The sequence below is a fragment of the Geotrypetes seraphini genome, chromosome 4 (assembly GCF_902459505.1).
Source record: "Geotrypetes seraphini chromosome 4, aGeoSer1.1, whole genome shotgun sequence".
NCBI classification, from domain to species: Eukaryota; Metazoa; Chordata; class Amphibia; order Gymnophiona; family Dermophiidae; genus Geotrypetes; species Geotrypetes seraphini.
The window spans coordinates 295,993,428-296,021,334 of NC_047087.1; the positions used below are offsets into that span (position 1 = coordinate 295,993,428).

A 27,907-nucleotide genomic window follows, 5' to 3' on the forward strand; every position below is an offset into this window, starting at 1 on the left:
TAGCATAACTTTTCAGCTGAAAATTTATCTTAATTTAGGAGCTTATAAGGTACACTCATAAATTTTAGGCCTGTCCTCCATTTGCCTAGATTTATGAGCCTCATAATCTCTTTCTTTTCCTGCCCTAAATCCACCCACTGTTACAAACTACATTTTATGCACCTAAATGTGAGAGTTAGTGAAATTTTGAGTAAAAATGTATGTAGTCAGCCCTGGTAAATTTTCAAAAAGGCCAATTTAGGAGCAAAGTTCTCAAAGGGCTCCTTTTATAAAGCTGTGTGATTCCTGCACGGCACTGTGACGAAGCCCTTTCAATTCCTATGGGCTTCATCACATTTGCCGCACGGGAATCGCTAGCATGGCTTTGTAAACGAAGCCTAAAGATAGGAGCGTAAAGCCTTTGAATATTGGACCCTTACTTTAGACCCCTTTTACAAAGCCCATAGGCACTGAATGGCTCATTTGCTGCGGTAGAATCATTACTATGACTTTGTAAAAGGGGCCCTTTAATTGATAATAAGGGTCAAAGTAGCTCATCTTTACTGTGCACGAGTTTTGTCTTTGTGGTAAAAACCAGTGGTGTGCTGTGAGCGCTTTCAGGGGATTCAGTGAATCCCCAGCTCTACAGCCCTGCTTTTTTATTTTTGTCATTTACTTATTGCTTGATGCAGTTTGATTTGTTGAGTAGGCAACCTGCTCAACCAGTCAAACTGCATCAAACAAACCATAAACCTAAAAAAAAAAAAGCAGGGCTCTTGGACTGTGGATTCTCTGAACCCCTTGAAGGCCCTGACAGTACTGATCTGAATTTGATTGACTGAGCAGCATCTGCTTGTTGCCTGCTCAACCAATCAAATTCAGAGCAGTGCCCTCAGGGCCTTCAGGGGGTGGGGTGAATCCCCTGAAGGCCCTGACTGGTAAAAACATAACATCAGGTCCCAAATACTCGCCATATGAAGAGTTCATTCAACTCCCTCTTGAGCTAGCAAGGAATGATATGTGAATGACATTCCCCACTACTCCACCGTCTTCATATTCTTGAAGCCAATCGTATGACCAGTGACTAGTCCAGATTTACATTGCTGCAGATGGACAATTGCACTTTTAACCCATTTGTAAAACTCAAACTATATAAATACAAAAATATATAAATATACAAACGGAAGACATTTTAAACGTTGGGCAACCTGCATGTTCAATAAACAATATGCTGTGTTTACTCTTCCATCCGTGAATAAATGTTTTACTCAGCAAGAAGTGCCATTTCTTTGCTTTCCATGTATGAATCTTTCCCCATTAATCCTTTTGCCCACTTGTGAAGGCGGCTATAAAGTGGCATTCCTTTATTCTCTCGATAGAGATATAGACCGGTAATCTCATTCCACTGTGGACTTGATTGCATTTTCTCCACCGGGAATTCCTTCACTAGCTCTTTATCGTCTTTATCGAGGGCCACAAAACCGAAAAATTCTTCTACGTTAGCAGCAGCCAGGATCTTGGCGTGGACTTCAGCAGTACGGTGGAAGAGTTGGTTTTCTATAGAGCGATATTGGGACCAGTATTGTTCCTGGTGGTAACCCAGGGGGGAGCAGCAACGTTGCAAACACTTTGACAAGAATACTGTTACTGAAACTGTTCCAATCAACATCCATCCAAGGAGCTAAAGAAAGAATCACAGATATTCAGTTAAACGCATTTTAACCATTTTGTTTGGTCCAACATTTTGCTAGGCTGGCTTGATAATACATGTCACTAACCCAAACCGTTCTCCAGAAATGTCTTCCTGAGTGTGAGGGTCCTACGGCTTTGAGGACCCCTTGGATTCTTAGCAACTGTTACCTCATCTTGCCTGCTAGTACAAAGGGACAAACTGCTAATGACGCTGAAACCGTGGATTGAAGACAAAGTTTTATTTTATTTTTCTTTCCAGCTTATGATTTATCTTTAATCTTATCTATTGTTTTGCCTTTTGTCTTTGTTTTGTTCTATTTCTATCATTTAAATTTCTCCAGAATTCTACTGTTCAACGGCTCCCCCTTCTGCTTCTATTCCTTTCTCTCCTCTCTTCTACCTTCCAAAATGTTTATTTTATTTTTATTTTTCCTCTAACTCTACTTTTCACTTCTCTATTACCCTCCAGGTACTTTAGTTAGATTGTGAGCCTTCGGGACAGTAAGGGAATTTTTCAAGTACCTTTCTTATTTCTAATCTTAATGTATATTTTCTGTAAACCGCTTAGAACCTAACGGATGTAGCGGTATATAAGAAATAAATTACATTACATTACATTACTTTATGGATTCAAAACGGATGCCTTCTGAAGTAGTAGGAATCTCACTTTTGAAATAACATGACTGCAACATTTCTGTCCACAAATTAATGTCTGTTCACATGAGCATTCTTACCCGACCTAATGGACAAAAAAGATTTTTCTTTATTTTTGTAATTTAAAAATCTGAAGTGCAAATTCAGGTTTATGTTAGACAAATTGAAAAGTGTATGCTACAAACATTGCATGGTGTCACATTTCCCTTTTTCAGCCCCAGTAAAACTAAACTGATAAGAGGTATGGAAAACCTCTCATATACTGACAGGCTGAAAAAGCTGGGGCTGTTCTCCCTGGAAAAGCGGAGACTTAGAGGAGACATGATAGAAACCTTCAAGATCCTGAAGGGTATAGAAAAAGTAGACAGGGACAGATTTTTCAGATTATGGGGAACCACAAGTACAAGGGGGCACTCGGAAAAATTAAAAGGAGACAGGTTTAAAACAAATGCCAGAAAGTTCTTTTTCACCCAGAGAGTGGTGGACACATGGAACGCGCTTCCGGAGGCTGTGATAGGCCGGAGCACGTTACAAGGCTTCAAAGAAGGTTTGGATAGGTTCCTAGAGGATAAAGGAATTGAGGGGTACAGATAAGAGTAGCGGTAGGTTATAGGGATAGTCTGGGACCATTGCTCAGGCAATGGGCCTGATGGGCCGCCGCAGGAGCGGACCGCTGGGCGAGATGGACCTCTGGTCTGCCTCAGCGGAGGCAACTTCTTATGTTCTTATGATTCACCTCTTTTGTCTTCCTGCCTAAAAATACAGACCTCCTCTGGCTCAGAACATATAGCGACCCCCTACCTGTCATCTTCTGTAGCTGCTGGACAGAAAGGATACACTTGAAGCCTGATTATAGAAATACTACTGAGATCAAGCAGAAAAATTAACATCCATGGAGGTAATCCTTGAAGACGTACTCAAGCAGATAGATAGATTAAAAACTGATAAATCTCCGGGCCCCGGACGGAATCCACCCTAGGGTACTGAAAGAACTAAAAATGGAAATAGCGGAATTACTACAGCAGGTTTGTAATCTATCCCTGAAAACAGGGGTGATCCCGGAGGATTGGAAGATAGCAAATGTTGCGCCCATCTTTAAAAAAGGATCGAGAGGTGACCCCGGGGAACTACAGATCGGTAAGTCTGACTTCGGTCCTGGGGAAGATGGTGGAAGCACTGATAAAAGACAGCATCGATGAGCATCTAGAAAGGAATAAACTGATGAAAACAAGCCAACATGGCTTCTGCAAGGGAAGATCATGCCTAACGAACTTATTGCACTTCTTCAAAGGAATTAACAAACAAATGGACAAAGGGGATCCCCTAGACATCGTATACTTGGATTTCCAAAAAGCCTTTGACAAGGTACCCCATGAATGCCTACTACGGAAACTGAAGAACCATGGGGTGGAAGGAGAGGTGCATAGATGGATCAAAAATTGGTTGGCGGGTAGGAAGCATAGGGTAGGAGTGAAGGGCCACTACTCGGACTGGAGAAGGGTCACGAGTGGTGTTTCGCAGGGGTTGGTGCTTGGACTGCTGCTGTTCAATGTATTTATTAATGACCTAGAAATAGGGACAAAGTGCGAAGTTATAAAATTTGCAGATGAGACAAAACTTTTTAGTGGGGTTAGGACTAAAGAGGATTGTGAAGATTTACAAAGGGACCTGAACAAATTGGGAGAGTGAGCAAATAAATGGCAGATGAACTTTAATGTAGAGAAATGTAAAGTCTTGCATGTAGGAAACAGAAACCCGATGTACAGCTATACGATGGGCTGGTAATGGGTGAAAGTAGCCTAGAGAAGGACTTAGGGGTATTGGTGGACAAAACAATGAAGCCGTCGGCACAATGTGCAGCGGCCTCTAAGAAGGCGAACAGAATGCTAGGCATTATCAAGAAGGGTATTACAACCAGAACGAAGGAAGTTATCCTGCTGTTGTACCGGGCGATGGTGCGCCCGCATCTGGAGTACTTCGTCCAGTATTGGTCACCGTACCTTAAAAAGGATATGGCGATACTCGAGAGGGTACAGAAAAGAGCGACAAGATTGATAAAAGGTATGGAAAACCTTTTATATGCTGAAAGATTAGAGAAACTGGGGCTCTTTTCCCTAGAGAAGCGGAGGCTTAGAGGGGACATGATAGAGACTTACAAGATCATGAAGGGCATGGAGAAAGTGGAGAAGGACAGATTCTTCAAACTTTCAAAAACTACAAGAATGAGAGGGCATTCGGAAAAATTGAGAGGGGACAGATTCAGAACCAATGCTAGGAAGTTCTTCACCCAAAGGGTGGTGGACACCTGGATTGCGCTTCCAGAGGGTGTGCTAGAATAGAGTACGGTACTGGGGTTCAAGAAGGGATTAGACAATTTCCTGAAGGAAAAGGGGCTTGAAGGGTATAGATAAAGATAGAGGATTACTTTACAGGTCCTGGACCTGATGGGCCGCCTCGTGAGCAGACTGCTGGGCGTGATGGACCTCTGGTCTGACCCAACAGAAGCAATGTTTATATTCTTATGTTCTTATGATGCTCTGCTGTCACAATATCAGAATATGTGTGTGCAGCTGTGGGAGCTGCACAATTCCCCAATGAATATGCATTGAAAGCAGTGCATGCACATAGATCTCATGCATATTCATTGGGGAAATCCTGAAAACCCGACTGGATTGCGGCCCTCAAGGAGGGACTTTGAGACCCCTGATCTAAAACCAAACCTTATAAAAAATCCAAGCCTTGTGAATTTTGTGGACCCAACACGGTCCGTGTTTCGGCTTCTGTGGAGAAGCCTTCCTCAGGGCTCGGCTCAGTAGATGGTGCTCAATGAAAAACTATTCAAATGACAAGGCTTAAAGGCTGGATGGACGAGGGCATATATACCACCAAAGATGCCGGCCTATGCCCAGCTCAAAGGCATATTGACTATTATATATTTTTTTGTAAGCCCTGGTCACGGGTGCCTGACCCAAAGAGCTAGCTAGTGCCCGAGACTGTGCGTGAGCGAATAGGGTTACCATATGGCTCTAGAAAAAAAAAAAGAGGACAGTTTGAGATATCCGGGGTTTACGTCTATTGAAAGCAATGGAAGTAAAACTTGGGTGTCTCAATCTTTCTTGGGTGTCTCAATTTTTCTCGAGCTATATGGTAATTCTAGTTTCAGGGTTCAGTTAGGCAATGTAGATGTTGACATAGTCTCCAGTTTATCTTTTATTAGACTGGGCTGATGCTGATGATAGGTGGGCCCAAACTGGAGGCATCCTGGCCTATTCAGACGTGCACATCTATGCCTCCGCCCTTCTTAGTAGAAAGCCTGGAATGTAAGCACTACATGAGACTGAAGCTTTCAGCATTGCTTCTATTTCATTGGCCTAAACACATCATCTGACTGATGTGCTAGACCTATTGGGTGAGGTCTATCTTTAGGTCTTTTCTTGCCACAGCATGCAGAGCAAATGTTAACCTTTTTAATCTGCTATTTGACATAGATGGTTTCCAAAATATAGCTTTAGGGAAAAAAAATTACCTGAGACTCGTATTTCAGTCTTCTTATTACTTCTTCTTTAAAACTTCGAACTTCCACAGGTACATCTACACAGGGAAATCTGGCCATAGTCTCAGCTCCGTGGTTAGGTGGAAAGTTCTCTAACGACTCGGGCTTTATGAATTCACTTAGGGCACAAACATAGGCCTCGCCTCGGAGAAGTGAAATGACGGACCAAGTAATAGGGGCTACCAGAGCTCGGCCCATGATGGAGCCACACAATAAGAAGACAGCTGGGGTTGTACAGTTTTTTGCCCCTCTCCTACGGCATTCTGCCACAAAATTCCACGTATGATTGTTCAAGATGACGCCAATGACAAACAAGGCCAAGGCAGGGACTCCAATTGCAGCCAGTCCGTAAAGGTAGTTCCTCTCTGGAGAGCAAGGGCAGTGAAAGGCAACTACAGAGAACACCTCCTGGCTGCAGACAGTTCCCAGGGCCACTAGGCCATTGAATATCATGACGTCTTTGCTTTTGAAAAACAAGGAGAGGAATCTGAAGTTTTCTGCAATTAATGCCGCCATCTTGCCTGCTTCTTGTTGTGTTACGAGTTCGACAGTATTCAAAATCTTTTTCCTTCACGCTGAGAAAAGGTACAAAAAATCTATGTTCCATTTATCTCATTATTTCTGTCGCAGTTTCAGCACAATCTTCCAGTTCTGTAAAATAGATTGAATTCTTCTATAAGGTCCTGGTAATACAGTAAACACCCAAAGCAGACGTTTGGTTGGTTGGGTTCTAGAAGGGAACGATAAAGAACAGCAAAGAAATAAGCATGCAAAAAGTGTAAATATTGTCACAAATGTTATCCTACTGTATTTTATTTATTTCTGTATTATTTTTAAAAACTTAAAACCCACAGCACCTACCAATCTGAGCAGGGAACAAACAAAAAAAAAATAAAGTAATATCTCACACAAACAGCATAAAACGTGAATTCCGGACTTGATTAAAGCCAAGTAAGAATAAAAACAGCAACTCCCCCGACCCCCACAGGAATATAAAGCCATCTTGGAAGAAAGTTTGAAAGAAAATCTCAGATATCCTAATGCTCATCATGATCTTCCATTTAAGATTGATATTTGGAAAGATTTGAGCTCTGGATCATCTCTCTAATGGCCAGATGTATTACGTTTTATTACCATAGGCGCTATGGGGATAATTGTATAAATGGATGCCTCTATATAGGTGTCCCAAGGCTTGACAGCCGGATAGAGCCTATTTAATAACAGAACCAAGGTGCCTAAGTTCCATTATAGAATACAAGTGCAACCTAGTATCAGCAAGCCCGATACTCAATACTATTTATATGGCTGGGAATAGCTTCTGGCCAGCTAAATAGCACATATCCAGCTCTCTGCCAATATTCAGTGGGGGATAACAGGCTATCTCACGCTGAATATTTCAGTCTCTGGATTGGCCGGTGACTGGCTATGTCACGCGACATACCTGGTCAACAATATTCAGCAGCTCGCCAGCTAAGTTTGGCGGCCAAAGACCACTGCCTAGAAGAATGGTATACCTTTGGCCATTGAGACTTAACTGGCTAGCCACTGAATATTGGCATAACCGGCTATGTCCCAGCTGGCCAAAAATAGACCAGATACAGTGGCCATATATGGAGCTGGCACTGAATTTCCGGTATCGCTGCAGACCACAGGAGATCACCGATGATCCTTGCGGTCTGAACAGTGGCATAGCGAGGGTGAGAGGCGCCCGGGGAGGTAGGGCCCCTCCCCCGCTCTCTTCTTTGCCCCCTGCCACACACACCCCTTACTTCACCTGGCATGAGCAGCATCACTTACTTGCTGCCCGTGTCGACGTCGACGCTTTCTCCGACGCCACTTCCTAGGCGCAAGACCCGGAAGTGATGTCAGAAGGAGAGCCAACGCTGACACAAGCAACAGGTTGGAATCGCTGCTCGTGCCAGCGAAGAGCTAGAGGTATGGTGGGGGGAAGTGAAGGCGCATATGCAGTGGGGGGAGGAGGAGGGGTGCTGGTGCCCAGAGCAGATCGCCCCTCACCCCCTCTTACTACGCCAATGGATCTGAATATGAACCTGAGTGTGTCTAACATTTAGGTTCTCACACTAATGCAAACCATAGAGCTGATGTAAGTGCAGGTGCCTAAGAGACCTTTGATCTGGAATGGACTTCCTGGTGTTATTAGAATGACAGACCAATTTCAATTAATTTCTCACAATATCTAATTAGCTTAGCTGCAGAACCTACTAATTGTTAACATTGCAAGTCTTCCTTCTATGACAGACTAAACTAATTTTTATTATCTTTTATTTCTTCTTATTTTATGTATATTCTAGTCTCTTGACTTCTTGTAAACCGAGTCGGGCTCTGACGAGAGATGACCCGGTATATAAACTGAAGACTAGATTAGATTAGACTAGATCGTTTGCTAGGCTCAAGAACATAAAAATTGCCATACTGGATCAGACCAGTGGTCCATTCATTCTCACGGTGACCAATCCAGGTCACTAGTGCCTGGTAAAAACTCAAAGAGTAGCAACATTCTGGAATCCTAATAAAAGCAACATTCCGGAGCTGAGATTGTGATGTCATAATGCCTCATTCCACAGTGCTTCTGAGCCAACCTCATCAGTGATGTTACAGTGGCTTGATTATCCTATACTTGGCACACGAAACAGCATAAAAAGGTTGGAGAATGCACTTTTTTACTCAAGTGTATCTGAGGTCCTCTCTACCCACCATGGGCACTCCCTCACTGATGGAGACAGGACCCCCCCCTGCATCTTCAGACCTGCTGAAGACCCTTCTGCTGAGCACCCTAGCTCCTAGGATTAGGGCCCTGGTAATAACACTAGGACAGTGTTTCTCCACTCGGTCCTGGAGAACTCCCTTGCCAGTCCGGTTTTCAAGATATCCACAATGAATATGCATGAAAGACATTTGCATATAATGGAGGCAGCATATGCAAATCAAGTTTATGCACATTCAATGTGAATATCCTGAAACCTGACTGGCAAGGGGGTATTCCAGGACCGAGTTAAGAAACACTGCACTAGGAGGCTTTCAACTAGAGGATTTAAGTGCCCAAATGCTTCTGTGATACATCTTTCAGGTAAATAACAATATATATATATTTTTTAATTCTTCCATTTGTGCGTCGCACATACCTATACAAGCTCTTGACGACATTAAAGAGAAGGGGTTAGATGAGGGTAGGGAGGAAAATAGAGGGCAGGAAGATACAGGAAGAGAAGAGGATACAAGTGATTAGGTGTCAAATAGATGAGTTTTCAGTTTCTTCCGGAATTTGATGTGGTTAGGTTCCGTCCTGGTCATTTCAGTAAGGTCATTCCAAGTTTGTACGCCTAGAAAGGTGAGCAAGGAGTTTGTATTGCAGATTTTTTTGTGGAAGGGAGATTTAGAATTATTCTGTTGAGGGAGCTGCGGGAAGTAGACCATGCCTTAGAGAAGAACTGGATGAGAGGAGCCGCGGAGTTTCTGTAAAGTATAGGGTGAATGATGCATGAAGTTTTGAAGGTTATTCATGACGTGACGGGTAGCCAGTGCAGTTGCCTGATGAAGGCTGTAATCGACTCATATTTTCTCAGGTTGAAGATTAGTCTGACAGCAGTGTTTTGGATGAGTTGCATTTTGTGAATCAGAGTGGTGTTGATTCCCATGTAGATGGAGTTGCAGTAGTCAAGCTGTGGAAGTGTCAACAGCTGTACAACTAAGGCAAAGTGGTGTTGGTGAAAGTATGGTCTGATTAGTCTTAGTTGTCTCAAGATATAGAGGGATTTCTTTCAGGGCCTGGAGATTCGTGGTTCCATGGTAAGTATGGAGTCCAGGATGCAACCTAGGATTTTGGAGGATTCTTCTACAGGGAGGGTCTTGCCCGATCGAAGAGTAATGCTTATTGTCCACCTATTCTCCTGGGTTGCTCTTCAATAACAGCAAAACACAAATGCAAGTTAAGAAATGCAAAAACCCAAGGGAACAGTACAGTCTAGGGGGTGAAGAACTTTTGTGCATGAAAGACTTGCACAAAAGAGCAGGACTTGGGTGTGATAGTATGTGAAGATCTTAAGGTGGCCAAACAGATTGAAAAGGTGACAGCAGAAACTAGGATAATGCTAGGGTGCATAGCGAGCGGTATAACCAGTAGGAAAAAGGAGGTATTTATGCCCCTGTATAAGACTCTGATGAGACCTCATTTAGAATATTGTGTACAATTCTGGAGACCGCACCTTTGAAAAGATATAAACGGGATGGAATCAATCCAGAGAAAGGCGACTAAAACGGTCGGTGGACTTTGTCATAGGACATATGGGGACAGACTTAAAGATCTCAAGATGTATACTTTGGGGAAAAGGCTGGAGAGGGGAGATATGATACGGACATTTAAATACCTAGGTGGCATAAATACGCATGAGGCGAGCCTCTTCCAATTGAAAGGAGACTCCAGAATGAGGTTAAGAGGTGATAGGTTCAGGTGTAATTTAAGGACATAATTTTTTACAGGAAAGGTGGTAGATGTGTAGAATAGGCTCCCAGAAGAAGTGGTGGAGAAACAGACTGTGTCTGAATTCAAGAAAGGGTGGGACAGGCATATGGGATTTCTTAGGGAGGGGAGGAGATAGTGGATGTTGCGGATGGGCCGACTGGATGGGTCATTTGGCCTTTATCTGCTGTCATGTTTCTATAACCCTAAAATTCCATGAACTCATAATGCAAGTGACAAGAGCTGTGCCTATAACCATAAAGCTCTATGATCTCACAATGCAACTGTAAAGAGCCTTAGCCTATAGGGAGAGGAGGAGATAACGGATGCTGCAGATGGGCAGACTGGAAGGGCCACTTGTCCTTTATCTGCTATCATGTTTCTATGTTTCTAACTTCACCAGGCTGCTAATAACAAAACAGAAATAGAATATTATATACAGAAGACAGCTACAGAAACATAAGGAAATACCTGAGAAACAGCAAGCTGGCCAGTATATTATTATATTGATAGTACATAGACCATTGGCCTCCAACTTTTTTCATGTAAAGGGCCACAGTATGAATACGAGAAAATTCTGAGGGCCATCACAAGATTTCAAGCTTATCCATACCACTAATTTTGTAAACTGTCTTGACCTGCTTGTTCAGACTGGGTATTAAACATTAAAAATGAATACCAATATTGATTTTACAACACAGGATTGTCGGCAGTAACAAATTCCACAAACGAGATGCCTGAGTTACTCTATCAAGTGGACAAGATTGAAATGAACCCATGTACAGGATTTGAAGAGCATTTTAGCCAACTGTTTGAGGGCTGCAATGGAGGACTTGGGGGCTGTTCACTGAAGACCACTGCTCCAGGCCCCAGCCTATTAAGCGAGGAGCCTCAAGCAGAAAAAGGAGGGAAAAGCGCACCTGCCACCATATGACTGAAACAGCTGTGCTCCACTTGAGACAACACTGCAGTTTCATCTAGCCCAGGGGTAGGCAATTCCAGTCCTCGAGAGCTGGAGCCAGGACAGGTTTTCAGGATATCCACAATAAATATGCATGAGATAGATATGCATCTCAAGGAGGCAGTGCATGCAAATCCATCTCATACATATTCATTGTGGATATCCTGAAAACCTGACCTGGCACCGGCTCTCGAGGACCGGAATTGCCTACCCCTAACCTAACCTGTTGGTAGCCATTGATTGAAATGTTAATTTTTTTGGCCTCCTGATATATCCTCTAAACCAGGGGTGTCAAAGTCCCTCCTCGAGGGCCGCACTCCAGTCAGGTTTTCAGGATTTCCTCAATAAATATGCATGAGATCTATTTGCATGCACTGCTTTCATTGTATGCTAATAGATCTCATACATATTCATTGGGGAAAACCTGACTGGAGTGCAGCCCTCGAGGAGGGACTTTGACACCCCTGCTCTAAACATTTCTTGGGCTGTGAAAGAGTCTCAGCCTCTTGTGAGGTAAAGTTTTCCCCAATGATTTTGTCTGTCTTTTACACTTATACAAATTCTCAGGGAACTGGCAGAATCTGTTTGCAGTGCATTGCAATGTTCTGCTCGCTTGGGTCCCTTCTACTAAAGTCCTCTTTAAAAGCTCTTTCAGTAACGGTTACCTTGGTCGGGGAGGAAGGATTTATCACGCTTGATGTCTGGAGTTTGTCTTCCTCTTCTGTAATATATACTGTATCTCGGCGTTAGAGGGGCTGACAGTCCTCCCATCTATCTTTCCTTATTATGCTGCTTGAAACCTGCCATTTACTGGTTTCCTTTGGCACCTCAGCAAACAAACCTAGGAGAGCTCCATAAGACAATGAGCTCATAGAAATCATTGAAACTGTTGTAGGAGAGCATCTGTATCTCGGCGCCAAAAGGGAAAAGAGCAAGAACTTGTGCCCAATTAAAATAAACAAAACTTCAGGATTGCAACCGTCACGTTTGAAAGTCACTCAGAGGTATAGAGTTCTTCAAGAAGAGAGTTGCGCCCTCTAGTGATGAACCAAAGTATATTTTTCAGTCGTTGCAACTTTATTAGTTCTGGTTACGCTCCAAGTTTGATTACAAAAGTAAATAAATAAATAAATAAATAAATGTCTTTACAGTCTTTCAAACACTTGTATCTTTAGTAAAGATAAGAAAAAACAAAGTATTTTCATACAAGTGTTTGAAAGACTGTAAAGACATTTATTTATTTATTTATTTATTTACTTTTGTAATCAAACTTGGAGCGTAACCAGAACTAATAAAGTTGCAACGACTGAAAAATATACTTTGGTTCATCACTAGAGGGCGCAACTCTCTTCTTGAAGAACTCTATACCTCTGAGTGACTTTCAAACGTGACGGTTGCAATCCTGAAGTTTGGTTACCAATTTGAATGAGAAGACAGTTCTTTTATTTGAACTCTAATATTTTTCTGACTTCCACTAATATTTAACTATTAGTACCCCAGTGACATTATAAAGCAATTAAAATAAACAGCTTTCTAGTGATCAATTTAAAAAGTCACACTGCAGAGTCAGACAGAAAAGAGGAGCTCAGGCCTGATGAGTTCCGCCAGGCAGAAGGATGAGTTTTGGACAATAGCCTTAGATGCGGAATGGTTGTGGCTTAGTTGTCAGAATCTGAAGTAAACATGTGGCAGCGGCCAAAAAGAGCAAACAAGATGCTAGGAATTAGTAAAAAATTGATGGTTAAAGAGACTAAAGATATTATAATGCCTCTATATTGCTCCATGTTGCGATGTATTGCGTTCAATCCTGGTCTCCTTATCTCAAGAAAAATATAGCGGCACTAGAAAAGGTTCAAAGAAGAGCGACCAAGATGATAAAGGGGACGGAACTCCTCTCGTATGAGGAAAGACTAAAAAGGTTAGGGCTCTTCAGCTTGGAAAAGAGACGGCTGAGGGGAGATAGGATTGAAGTCTACTAAATCCTGAGTGGAGTAGAACAGTAGATTTTTCACTCTGTCCAAAATTACAAAGACTAGGGGACACTCGATGAAATTGCAGGGAAATACTTTTAAAACCAATAGGAGGAAATATTTTTTTACTCAGAGAATAGTTTAACTCTGGAACATGTTGCCAGAGGTGATTTTAAGAAAGGTTTGAACAAATTCCTGGAGGACAAGTCCATACATAGTCTGTTATTAAGATATGGGGAAAGCCTCTGCTACTCTTTGGGTTTTGGCCAGGTACTATGGACCTGGATTGGCTATTGTGAGAATGGGTTACTGGTCTTGATGGACCATTGGGCTGACCCAGTAAGGCTATTCTTATGACTTAGGGCCATATTCTATATATGGCATCTAAAAAATCAGCACCCCTTAGAATGACACTTAGCTTGATTCTAGAAAAGGTATTTATTTATTTATTTGCTTGTTTATTTAGGCCAGTGTTTCTCAGCTCGGTCCTGAAGTGTCTCCTTGCTAGTCAGGTTTTCAGGATATCCACATTGAATTTGCATTAACTTGATTTGCATGCGCTGCCTCCATTATATGCAAATTTCTTTCATGCATATTCATTGTGGATATCCTGAAAACCTGACTGACAAGGGGGTACTCCAGGACCGAGTTGAGAAACACTGATTTAGCCCCATCCTCCCAAAGGAGCACAACGGGTTACAAGGTACATTCACAATATGTTTGAGATATGACAGAGATGACATGATTGACTTTTTTTGTCAACTATCAAGGAAACACTCTCTTGGCCCAGTCCTTTTGTTCTTCCCATAAATGTTCTCCTTTTCTTATGCAATTGTATTTCATACCCTCCAACCTTGCGTTTCCCATTAGTCATATGTTCAAATTTATTATCGTTATTTGTATTGTAAATTATTATTATTATTATTTTTTATCCATGAAACTTTATTGAAAATTTTTGTTTTATCAAACACAAAAAGGGGATAACAGATCAATGTCAACATCATATTCATGGAACAAGAATCCAATCACAACATAAGAAGATCAAATGCACATAAGAAAATAATTTCTTAAAAGTTGTGTTTCAATCAAGGGAGATAAGAGGAAAGAACAGGAAGGGAAGGGGAGAGGAAAGAAAAGAAAAGAAAATAGGGAAGAGGGAGAGGCTAGTAATAAGTAAAGGAAAGACAAAAACTATTGTGGAAGGGAAGTTGAGAAGAGGGTCCCCCGGAGGCCAGAGAAAAGAAGAAGAATGTTGGAAAAAGAGATGAGTGGTACTATAAGTATAATTAAGTAAGTATTAAAGAGTGTCCAAATAATCTTTAAAAATGGCTCATTTCGTGTGGACTTTAGTAGACAGAGGCATGGTAGTAGAGAGCAGCATTTCACGTTTATGTTGCAATAGAACAGATTGAAACCAGAAGTGTACATTGAGAGAATCAAATGATTTCCAGTTAGATAATATAAGACGCAAAGGGACAATGAGAAATATATTGAACAGAGCATATTGAGATGCTGGTAAATTGAGTGAAGGACCCTATAATTTCAAAATGGCAATGGTAGGAGAGAAGTCAGATTGAAAATTAGAAATCGTTTGGATAATAGACCAGACGTCAGTCCCAAAATTTTTTTATACAGGAACATTCAACAATCATATAAAGTAGGGTGCCTGGAAGCGATTTAGAATTCCAACATTTGATGGAGGGCAAGAGGCCTGATACATGTAGTTTTTGAGATGTCAACGTTGACTTATGATGCAAGAGAAACATGGATTGCATCGAGGTAGCGGAGGGGATAGCTCTGATGATTTTAGACCAAAAGACCAACCATTGTTTGTCTTGCAGTCAGCAATTTAAGTCTGATTCCCATGATTTTTGTAAGGGAATATGAATGTCAAATTGGGAATTAATGAATATTTTATAAATTTGTGACACAACATGGCCGGTAGCCAAGAGTTTAGAAACCAAAGGGATCATGGTAGGGACTCCTGCAACTCTTGTTTGCAAAATCTTAGATTTTTTGATCAGGGAGCTGAGTTGAAGCCATTGACAAAATGCCGAGGCTGGAAGAGCAAACTTATCTTGCAGTTCTGAAAAGGTCAGGAGTTGTAAAGATGAGGTGCATATGTCCACTAAATACTGTATACCGAGGCCAAAATATTGATGTTTTATTTATTAGAAAAGATGAGTTGCGCCAGAGGGAAATATATGTTGAGTTTCTAATGGGAGCATCCAATAACTCATCAAATTCTAGGAGACATTTTACAGATTGGGAAATGATTGGATTCGTGTTGCAGAGCAGGGCGTCAGATATTAATAGAGGAGCTAGCAATGGATAGGTTGGAAAGAGAGCATGTTCCAACTGTAGCCAGAGAGGGAGATAACCATGAGGAAGGGAGAACCAGTGACTAGTCTGCTGCAAAATAAAAGCCTACTATGATAAGTTAGAAAGACTCTTTTTGAGGCTTTAAGCTTCATAAGGGCAATTCGGGGGGGTTTGTGTTTCCATAAGAAAGCAGAAATGTGTTTATCAATCAATTTATAAAAAGGGGCTGGAAATATTTGGGGAATCATACTAAGTACAAAGTTAATTTTTGGTACCACAACCATTTTTATAGTTTCTACTCTGCCACGACTGTAGTAGGGATTTAAGGGAACAAATGAGATTATCGCTATTGTGTTTGATTGTAGCAGGAAGGGAGGTATAGAGATTAGTTCCCAAATATCGTATATGAGACAGGGACCAAAGTAGATTAAATGCTTGAATCGATTCAGGGCGAGAATGGGCATTAAGAGGCATTACTTCTGTTTTTTGTTTATTTATTTTGTAACCAGAAAATGACTGTATAAGATTAAAGAGGGCAGGGAGGGAGCTGTCTGGAATGGTAAGATATAAAAGAACATCGTCAGTTTGTATTCTATTTTATTGTGAGTGATACCTGAAATTCCGTCATTTGAATTAATGGCTAAGAGAAGAGGTTCAAGAGCTAAGTTGAAGAGATAAGGTGAAAGGGGGCAACCTTGACGAGTACCTTGTTGTAAGGTAAAAGAGGGTGACAATAGATTATTAGTGATGATAGAGGCTTTAGGGTTAGAGTAAAGAATTTTAATATATTCTATGAATTTAGGAGGAAAGCCGACCCATTGCAAAGTTTGGAACAAGAGAGACCATTCTACCCTATCAAACGCTTTTTCCACATCTAAAGATAGAGCTAAACATGGGTCCTTAGTAGAGTGAGCAATGGACGCTAAGTGAAAGAAAAGACAGGAATTATCTGTTATGAGCCTATCTGGTATAAAACCGACTTGGTGGGAGGAAATGAGTTTGCTAATATAGTGTTGAAGTCGATGAGAGAGGATTGTTGCATATATTTTGTAATCAATGTTCAATAATGATATAGGCTTGTAATTTGAAATTTGTTGAGAGTCTTTGTTAGGTTTAGGGATGACTGTGATTACGGCATCTAGAAAATGACTGGTAGAGACCGTTTGAGGATTGAAATAATTAAATAGGGATGTGAGTACAGGGGACAGTTTATCACGGAAGGCTTTGCAGAATTCTACTGTAAGCCAATCTATAAAACATCTCTCCTCTGTAGATGACAAAATTTCTGATGCATCAAATGGACTTTGCAGTGATTCACCATCAGCTACAGTATGTTTAGGAGATTGCATAGAAGCTAGAAAGACGTTGGTCTGATAGTCTGGTGTATCCGATGAATAAAGCTGAGAATAAAAGGAGTGCCTAGGTTTTTCAGGAGGCAGATTGCAGCATTTTGCACATTTTGGAGGCAGGAGAGAGTTTTGGCAAGCCCCTATAAAATCACGCTAAGCACCAGTGTGTATCACGTTTAGGTGCACCCTTTTAAGCCAAGGAAAACCAGGCCTAAATCCCTGAACCTAACTTGTGCGCACACCGGGCCTGTTCTATAACAGTGTGCCTAAACTGTTGGAATGCCCATGCTCCTCCCCTGGCCACACCCCCTTTTCAGATTCATGCACTAGAACTGGCATGCAACACTTTAAAGAATACGTCTAACAAGTTGTACATGTAACTTTTAATTAGTGCCAATTATCAGTGCTAATTAAACAATTAAAAGTTGTGTGCACTGATTTGCACATACAACGTTTGGTACCATATACAGAATTGGGGGGTTAACGGGTCAAGTTTCAAGTTTATTAGGTTTTTATATACCACCTATCAAAGTTATCTAAGCGGTTTTACAATCAGGTACTCAAGCATTTTCCCTATCTGTCCCGGTGGGCTCACAATCTATCTAACGTACCTGGGGCTAGGGAGGATTAAGTGACTTGCCCAGGGTCACAGGGAGCAGCACGGGGTTTGAACCCACAACCCCAGGGTGCTGAGGCTGTAGCTCCAACCACTGCGCCACACACTCCTCAATATTCAAAAGCACTTGTTCGGATAATGTTGCTGACCAGGAATTTCAGCATAACGATTTGGACGGTGCCTCTGAATATCTTTACAGGCCACTTTGGGTCTATGCAGATAGTTCTGGACTGGACTGTGGGCAGAGCCAAGGTGATCCTGGAACTTAAGTCCCAAAGTGCTAATATTCACTGATTCAAAGGAGAATATTTTATTTGCTTGTTCATTACCTGCAATGGAGACTTTCGATTAATGGAAAACCAAATTCAGTACTTTTACGCTATTTGGAATCTATGAAGAATTCTGTGGGTCAATAATGAGCCAGCAGAGGTCAGTGTTTCCTTGCTTGCTGTGGCCATTGTCAGCAAAATTAGACTTGAATATTCAATACAGAGTCTAATCTTAGTGCCAGCACTGAATATCTGGGGTACGGCTGGCCACTGGAACTTGTCCAGGTATTGGAGATATTCAGACCATTTAGAATATTGTGTACAATTCTGGAGGCCGCACCTTCAAAAAGATATAAAAAGGATGGAGTCAGTCCAGAGGAAGGCTACTAAAATAGTCAGTAGTCTTCGTCATAAGGCGTATTGGAATAGACTTAAAGATCTCAATCTGTATACTTTGGAGGAAAGGCGAGAGAGGGGAGCTATGATAGAGACGTTTAAATACCTACATGGCATAAATGCACATGAGTCGAGTCTCTGCAATGAGAGGGCATAGGATGAAGTTAAGAGGCGATAGGCTCCGGCGTAATTTAAGGAAATACTATACAAACAATTGCTATTCTGCTGAGTATTTCTTTCCTGCTAGTTGCTTCCATGTTTACCAAAGAGTCCAAAATATTAAAACTGTTTACAACTTCTATTCTATCACCTTCAAGCTCAAAATCTTCAACATTTTTCATGTTCATAATTTTAGGGCTCCTTTCATGAAGCTGCGGTAACGGCTTTAACGCGCGTGACTTTTAATCACGCGCTATCCCTGCGCTAGCCGAAAAACTACCGCCTGCTCAAGAGGAGAGGGTAGCGGCTAGCGCGGCCGGCGGTTTAGCGCGCGCTATTTTGTGCGTTAAACTGCTACCGCGGCTTCGTAAAAGGAGCACTTAGTTTTATTTATATTCAGTTCTAATTCCATGTTATGACTTTCAGCTTTAACATTTCTCGGTAGGTACATGTCTTTAATTACAGTACAATTACTGCTATTAATTATTTCTATAATGATACCAGACATATGTAGAGCTGTACAGAGTCACAAAGAAGACAGTCCCTGCTTGAAGGAGCTTACAATCTAAACAGCCAAGACAGACAAACAGGATGTCATAGGTACAGTTAAGGGGAATGGTAATCTGCTGAGGGCAGAGGGGAGTACAGGACAGTCAAGCCATTGCGACATCACTGATGAGGTTGGCTCTTATTGGTGGAATGAGGCATTATGACATCACAATCTCAGCTCTGCTTCCCAAAGACTGACACTCTTTACACTACTACTACTATAAGTTATTTCTACCAGACGTGTACAACGATGTACAGAGTCACAAAGACGACAGTCCCTGTTCAAAAGAGCTTACAATCTAAACAGCCAAGACTGACAAACAGGATGTCATGGATACAGTTAAGGGGAACGGTTAATCTGCTGGCTGGGTTGGTGGGCAGTGGAAGTAGGGTTATGGATTGAAGGCCATATGAAAAAGGTGGGTTTTCAGTCTTCTTTTAAGCAAGGGAAGGGGTGGACAAACTCAGGTAGTTTATTCCTGGCATATGGGGCAGCTAGATGAAAAGAACAAGGTATTGGCAGGAGAAGGGTACAGCTAAGATCAACTGATCTGAGGAGCAGAGTTCTCTGGGAGGTGTATAAGGAGAGAGGAGAGATATTGAGGGGCAGCAGGCACATCTTTCCATACACTTTGATAAAGGCCACCTAAAGACCTATCAGAGTTCACCAGCACCCATAGACTGGAGGAGGGGGAGGGAACTAGTGAATCCGGCCCTATATGTGAAAAATCTATGAAACGGGGGCATCTGTCATTAAATCCAGCAACTTATTGTCAAGTGCGGGCTTAAAGCCTTCTTTGCAAAATTAATGCAATTAAATATGTTGAGTAAATAAATTACATTTTGATGTAATTAGGTGAACTTGCTCTTAGAATTATTTAGCAAGGTGTTTCTTTAGGGTACTGTGTAGTTAAAAATGAAACGGAGTTAAATGAAATCTGTTTTTCATAGTTTGTGTAGGAGAAATGAATGATCCTGAGACAAAACAGTCCATGCAATGGCGGCACTCAGGTTCTCCAAGGTCAAGGAAATTCAAGACCCAAAAGTCAGCAGGAAAGGTCATGGCCACAGTATTTTGGGAACTCAATCCACTTTGAAAAATAATTCAATGAACCCAACAACTCCCCGACGATATCGGGGCAAGAGGGAGCCCAAGCCCTCTTGCCCCGCCGATCGTGCCCCTCCCCCCCGACTCGATCGGGCCAGGAGGGAGCCCAAGCCCTATTCTGATTGGCCCAGGCGCCTTAGGCCCCACCAGTAGGCGGGGCTTTGGGACAGCTGGGCCAATCCTGCCCCATTCTGCTGTGGGCTACCTGCCGGATGGACAGGTTTGGCACCCGTCTGTCCGGCCAACGTTAAAAAGGTACAGGGAAGGGGGGTGGGGATGGGAGGGTCGTGGGGTCGGCCAAGAGGTCGCAGATCAGCTGGGGGGCCGATTGGGGGTTCTGGGGGAGGCGGACATTGGGGGGTGGTTCATCGAGGGCAGGAGGGCCTGGGATCCCTCCTGCCCGTAATGTAGTGGGGGTAGGGGGTCACCTGGGCCAGGAGGGCTTGGGCTCCCTCCTGGCCCGATCGAGTCGGGGGGGGGGGGTAGAGGGTCACCTGGGCCAGGAGGGCTTGGGCTCCCTCCTGGCCTGATCGAGTCGGGGGGGCACGATCAGCGGGGCAAGAGAGCTTGGGCTCCCTCTTGCCCCAATATCATGGGGGAGTTGTCGGGGCAAGAGGGCTTGGGCTCCCTCTTGCCCCGATGTTGTGTGTGGTGGGGGAGTGATGCATCGCGGCAGGAGAGATGCCTCATCTCCCCTACCGCGATGCCATCACTCCTCTACCTGAACTGCCGCGAGTCACGGCAGTTCGGGTAGAGGAGTGATGGCATCGCGGTAGGGAAGATGAGGCATCTCTCCTGCTGCTATGGTTAGGTTGCCGGGCCGCTGAACTGATGGCGCCAGCACTTAGACCTGGTTTTATTTCGTCTAAGTCAAAAAGGTCTAAGTGCCTACTAAACTGTTTTGGTTATACCTGTTGTACGCCTAGGTGTAGGTCAGCCCACCTCCCGCCCACCGCCCGCCCTTTCCCCTCCTCTAAACACGCCTATTTTCTCTCTGTGCATTTAGAGGCAGGGGAAAGGCCTAAGCTGGTTTTAGATACGTCTAAAAACCAGCTTTGGTTATGGGTACTTGGACGATCAGGCTTTTTGATCGTCCAAGTAGCTATTTAGGACACTTTTTAGACACTTTTTTTTTTTTTATTATTATTACCCCCACAGTGTTTTGGGATCATGAAGGTGTTGTGATGACTGACTATTTTCCAAGGGGTCAAACAGTTCATGCAGAATACTACTGTAACTTGCTGTGCCGATTAAAGGAGGCATCGAAAGAAAAAAAAGGAGAGGGACGCTGCGGAAAGGAGCTCTCTTTTAGCAAGACAACGCACCTGCTCACAAGGCTGGCAAAACAATGGATGTTTTGATGCATTTGGGGTTTCAGTGCACAAACCATCCACCCTACTCCCCAGATCTCGCTCCCTCTATTTTCTTTCTCCGAACTTTTAAAAGAGTTTGAAAGGGCAACCATTTTCGAGCGATTCCGAGGTGGTTGCATCAGCGGAGCAGTGTTTCAGTGACCAGCTATCAGAGTAGAACATAAGAACATAAGAAATGCCTCTGCTGGGTCAGACCTGAGGTCCATTGTGCCCAGCAGTCCGCTCACGTGGCGGCCCAACAGGTCCAGGACCTGTGCAGTAATCTTCTATCTATACCCCTCTATCCCCATTTCCAGTAGGAATTTGTCCAATCATTTCTTGAACCCCAGTACCGTACTCTGCCCTATTACGCTCTCTGGAAGCGCATTCCAGGTGTCCACCACACGTTGGGTAAAGAAGAACTTCCTAGCATTTGTTTTGAATCTGTCCCCTTTCAACTTTTCCGAATGCCCTCTTGTTCTCTTATTTTTCGAAAGTTTGAAGAATCTGTCCCTCTCTACTCTCTCTATGCCCTTCATGATCTTGTAAGTCTCTATCATATCCCCTCTAAGTCTCCTCATTTTTGGAAGATGTTGCAGAAACTTCAGGCGCGATGCGCCAAGCGTGTTAAACCTTAGGGGTGAACATGTGGAATAACTTGTATGTTTCGTGGCTCCACCTCGTTCTCTTCTTGGTTGGGCTGAGCACTTTACAGCACTCCCTAATACAGAGCCATATTAGAGGGGGGGGGGTTGTAGTCATCTCATACTACATGGTAAAGCACACGTTAAATGCTTTTTGTATTGGGAATGAGGCATGAATGGAGGTTGGACGTGTTAAGAAACAAAAAAAAAAACTAACCAATCCAACTAATCTGTAGTAAGAGAGTCAAATGCCCCAAACAAGGGGAAAACTGCAGAAACGATGTGCCAAGTAGAAAAGTCTTATCTTTACTTAAGAAAATGCAATGTAGCGTTCCAAACAAATGGTTCTCTCGTGTGAGTACACAGGACCCAACACGGTCTGTGTTTCGGAAAACACTCCTTCCTCAGGGGTCCGGGATGTAATGGTACACCAATGTGGAGAACCTTATAAAAGCAAATTATCCTTGAAAAAACTATCAATGTAGAGCTCCTGTCCAGCTGCAGCTCAAAAGATGTTGATAGTTTTTACAAGGATAACAAGAGCAGGTATTGTGACATCATAATACCATTCCACCAATGCCTAAGAGCCAACCTCATCAGTGATGTCACAATGGCTTGATTGTCCTAGACTTGGCTCACTTCTGCTACATTTCGATTTCTGGAGTGTGGCGCAGTGGTTATAGCTACAGCCTCAGCACCCTGGTTGTGGGTTCAAGCCCACGCTGCTCCTTGTGACCCTGGGCAAGTCACTTAATCCCCTCATTGCCCCAGGTACATTAGATAGATTGTGAGCCCACCGGGACAGACAGGGAAAAATGCTTGAGTACCTGAATAAATTCATGAGCTCCTCTGGGAGAAGAGCATAGAAAATGGAATAAATAAATAAAGTGCTTTTAGATACCTCAGCCCCAGCCTGTGGCACTCCTTTCCTCCACAACTCAGGTTCCAAACCTCATTCTCTGCTCTTCAATCATCGCTGAAAATCCATCTCTTCACTGTCACCTTTGGTCTGTCCATATCTTGACCCACTTTCCCTCCCTATAACCAACCCTCTCCCCTTCTATTATTCTATTTTTTATCAAACTCTCTAAACCACATGATGAATAGTTAAAAAATAATAATAATAATTCCCGTGTTAAGCTGCAGTAACTACATATTTTTCAGTGGTTAAGTAAAAGGATCCCTACAGTACTCCAGAAGAGGGACAGTGAGCAGGCCACACCAGAACCTGGACCTCTTCCCATTTGCGATGCACAAAGCCTGCGCCTTTTCCCAGTCACAAGGCTGGATGGAACTCACTTTTTCAGTGCTCATAAATATTCACTTCTAGGGGTTTTGGAAATCGCCTTGAAATTCACTTTCCTGTATCTTCTTTACCACAGAATTAAAGCTCAGTTCTAGGATGTTAGTTAACTGTGATCACCAAATTTATTGCTGGCTTTTTACAAAGCTGCGGCAGAGGTTTCTACCGCGGGGCTGGTGAGGTAAATGCTCTGATGCTCATAGACCTCCTCTTTTACTAAGGCGCGCTGTCCGTCTTAGCGCGCGCCAAATGCTAACGCAACCGTAGAATATAATGGACGCGTTAGTATATAGCGCATGTTAAAATGGCTAGTACGCCTTACTAAAAGGACCCTAGAATTCCTATGAGCGTCGGGGAATTTACCTCACCAGCCCGCGGTAGAAACCTCTGCCGCAGCTTTGTAAAAGGAGCAGTGTGCGGTGGCGGCAAAGAAAGCAAACAGAATGTTAGTCATGATACAGAAAGGAATCACGAGTAGATCGGAGAAAGTTATAATGCCGCTTTATAGAGCGATGGTCAGACCACACTTGAAATACTGTGTCCAACATTGGTCTCCCAACCTTAAGAAGGATATAAAACTGCTGGAGAGGGTGCAGAGACGAGCAACGAAGCTAATAAAAGGGGTGTCAGGTTAAAAGCGCGCTGGGACAAAGGCGCGCGCAGACAATTGAGCGCAGCGCGGAGGTGCGCACCGCAGAAAATTACTGTTTTTAGGGCTCCGACGGGGGGGGGCGTGTTTACTTAATAGAGATCGCGCCGCGTTGGGGGGGCATTGGGGGGGGGCTTGGGAGGTTATAACCCTCCACATTTTACTGAAAACTTCACTTTTTCCCTGTTTTTAGGGAAAAAAGTTAAGTTTACAGTAAAATGTGGAGGGTTACAACCCCCCACAACGCCGGCGCGATCTCTATTAAGTAAACTGGGGGGGCTCCCCAACAAAACCCCCCGTCGGAGCCCCTAAAAACTGTAATTTTCTTCGGCACACGCCTCCGACTTGTGCTCAGTTGTCTGCGCGCGCCTTTGTCTTTCGCGGGGTTGTCTATGAACCAATAAAAGGTATGGAGAACTTGGAATACGAGGAACGACTTAAGAGACTGGGATTGTTCTCCCTTGAGAAGAGGAGACTGCGAGGGGATATGATCGAGACTTTCAAAATACTGAAAGGAATCGACAAAATAGAGCAGGAAAATAAGTTATTTACAATGTCCAATGTGACATGGACTGAAGCTAGGGAGAGACAAGTCCAGGACAAATATCAGGAAGTTCTGCTTCATGCAGCGAGTGGTGGACACCTGGAATGCTCTCCCGGAGGAGGTTGCTGCGGAATCCACCATTCTAGGATTTAAAGGCAAGCTAGATGCACATCTCCTTGCAAGGCGCATAGAGGGATACGGGTGACTAAGGTTACGCCAGGGTACACCTGGCTGGGCTTCCGCGTGTGCGGATCGCCGGACTTGATGGACCTAAGGTCTGATCCGGAGATGGCAGTTCTTATATTCTTATGAAAAATCATCATATTAGATACAAACCTGTTTTGAACCTGCTCACCTCTAGGCAGATTTTTAGAAAAGGATTTTGTTAAGAACGCCAAAAGCAACAATGCTTTAGTTCTGTAAAACCGAGGTGAACCACTCATAAATTTAGCACCCCCAAATTAAATGGCTTCATTATTCTTAAATGACCAATTTTTACCTGGCATTTCAGTAAACACTGTCCGATTGTGCAAAAAAAAAAACAACCCCGCAGTTTGCAGTGGTACATCAGGCAACTCGACAACCCTAAGGGCTGCTTTTACTAAGGTACGTTAGCGTTTTTAGCGCACGCAGCAAATTAGTGCGCACTAACCCCACGCTACGCGGCTAGAACTAACGCCAGCTCAATGCTGGTGGTAGCGTCTAGCACACGCGGCAATGGCGCATATGCTATTCCATGCGTTAATGCCCTAACGCAGCTTAGGAAAAGGGGCCCTAAATGTATTCAGCGAGCTATGCTATCCTATTGCAGTTTTCGGAAATTAATTAAGACCCGCTTTGTTCGATAAGTTTATTACTTAGTGAGTTTTATTATTGAAATTCTATTTTACAAATATTTGTATTTTTTTTTTACTGTATTATTGTATTTCGCTGATTGTCCAGCTCTTTTTAGTGTAAACCGCCTAGAACTTTTGGTTATGGCGGTATAAAAGAATAAAGTTGTTATTATTATTGAGATCCCAACCCACAGACTCTGAATGTGGAAGATGCCCACAGTACAGTTTCAGTTTAACCTTTTCATTTCCTTTTTTTTTTTTTTTGCCATTATTTTTTTATTTTCAAATTTTTCATAAAGTGAACAAAATATTAAAATACAATTTATGAATATACAATATCACTTTTATATCTAATACATCATGTTCTAAATATATTTTCTCCCTTTCCCTCCCCCACCCTTCTTTTGAATCATACATTACTTATTATATATCATATTATGTAAAAATTATTTTCACTACCTCCCCCTATGTGTGTCACTAAAAAGTTATTAAAAAGAAGAAAAGAAGAAGAAAAATTCTATTATTTATTCATTGCAATATTTTGTCAATGGCCCCCATATTTTTATAAATTTAGTATATGTCCCTCTTTGTATTGCTATTGCTCTTTCCATTTTAAATATATGACAAATTGTATTCCACCAAAATGTGTAATTTAGGTTTTTATAATTCTTCCAGTTGTTAGTTATATGTTGAATGGCAACTCCTGTCATAATTAATAAAAGCTTGTTATTTTCTGGTGAAATTTGACTTTTTTTCCTCATCATCATTCCAAATAATATTGTATCATATGATATTGATATATGATTTTCCATCAATTTATTAATTTGTGGCCAAATTGAATTCCAAAAAGTTTTAATGTAGGGACAATGATACAATAAGTGATCTAATGTCCCTGTTTCCAACCTTTTCATTTCCTGATTACCCTGATAAAGAATATGTAAAGAGACACTCCCTTCCCAGAGGAAGCCCCGGCCTCACCATCCAGAGTCCCTTCACTGCCCTAGGGTCGAGTTGGACACGCTGCCAAAAAAAAAAAAGGAACTAAACCCAAAATAACTTTCTTAATTTTTTTTTTTTAATGGCGTTCAACTGGGAGCTCCTTATGAGCTGGGTGATCTTTTAATTAAGACTTGAAATATTCTTCAGAACTTCTGTGTTACACTGAAATACATCAGCGATATCTATTCAAGAATCAGATGTGTTAACAGACCCACACTGAGAGAGCTTCCTGTGAACCTTTTGTGGTCTTCACTATCTTTTTCACTATCAGGGTGGGACTAGTGTGTTGCCCCCAAAACAATTATGTCTTAATATTTAAGACAGGGAGCATATAGGCACAGTTTGACTGCTTAGTTATGGGGGAACTCCCGCCAGCTCTGTAGATGTGGTGGAGGGTACTGAGTGCCCTCCAAATGGGCAGAGCCCTTCAATGTGTCCAGCGAGGGATAATTTCCATTGTTTGGCACTCCAAATCATTCCGAAATGTTAGCGCCTTTGGGAAGGAAGGTCATATTGGTGGTGAAAGAAACAGCCAATTCAAGCCTAGCATTAAAATGGGGGGGGGGGGTGCTGCCCCCTCTCCCGTGCCCCTTCCAAACTACTCCTGTGAAAGGGGTTGAATTAGCACAGATCAGAAATTAGGAGCACTTAACAGCAACCACCAAGCTTTAATGCTGCTATATTAAATTAATTTGGTAGGGTGCGGGCAGAGGTAGCAATTATAGCCTGCTTGTCATTCCTGAAAACAGAGACAGCAGTAACTAAAAAAATGGGGAAGTGCCAGTTAGTCTGCATTTTGTTGTTGCGGCTGGAAGTCAGAGAGGAAAAGCTGTGTCACTCTCCCTGTTTTCAGTGGAAAAGCATTTTAATCCCAACCAGATGTTCCAGATTGGAAAACTGCGGGCAGAAATCTGTAGGGTTGTTTTGTGTGTTTTTTTTTTTTTTTTTAAATGTACAGTATTTGGTAGTCTCGTCTTTAGCTGAATGATCTTGAATTGGCTAAAACAAAGCCAGTCTGTTGCAGTTCAAAAAATTCAAAACTAGTCTGGGAGAATCAGGCACAAAACCCAGCTGTGTAGCAACTGGGGTTTTCTAGGCGATGGAGGCCTCCCTCTCACCCCCACATTAGTCTCCCTCACACCCCACAATCACCACCAAATGTAGAAGTATGTTATGCCCAGGGATTTCAAAAGAAAGCACTTACCTGAACCCAGGAGTTTCACGACTTGTTCTTATTCTGGCATATATCTGCTTGGAAATTCCTCCCCTGTCAAAAGTTTTGCTCCGTGACTGTTGCCTATTGCTCAGAGGTTCAGAGGGTGGGAACCGCTGCTAGAAGACCGTGCTGCCAGGAATTTCTGCCAATGGATCCCACCAGTTGGCAGGCAGAAAGCAAAGGGGTGACAATCCCGTGGCATGTGAAGACAAACGACATGGGCTGGGAACAAAAAGTCCTCTGCTAGTAAGTCACCACAGCTTCTCGACTTCCTGTTGTGGAGATAACATTTCCTTTACTCCAAACTAAA

The 27,907-nt window shown here is 42.7% G+C and overlaps 1 protein-coding gene across 1 annotated transcript; it reads right to left on the bottom strand.

Moving 5' to 3' along the window:
- Positions 1–895: 895 nt before the first annotated feature.
- Positions 896–27,907, bottom strand: CALHM2 (calcium homeostasis modulator family member 2). The gene is made up of 3 exons (XM_033943755.1): positions 27,586–27,907; positions 5,852–6,608; positions 896–1,660 (listed from the first exon to the last, which is right to left on the bottom strand). The coding sequence occupies exons 2-3, from the start codon at positions 6,392–6,394 to the stop codon at positions 1,244–1,246; spliced, it is 960 nt and encodes a 319-aa protein (XP_033799646.1). The 5' UTR covers positions 6,395–6,608; positions 27,586–27,907; the 3' UTR covers positions 896–1,243.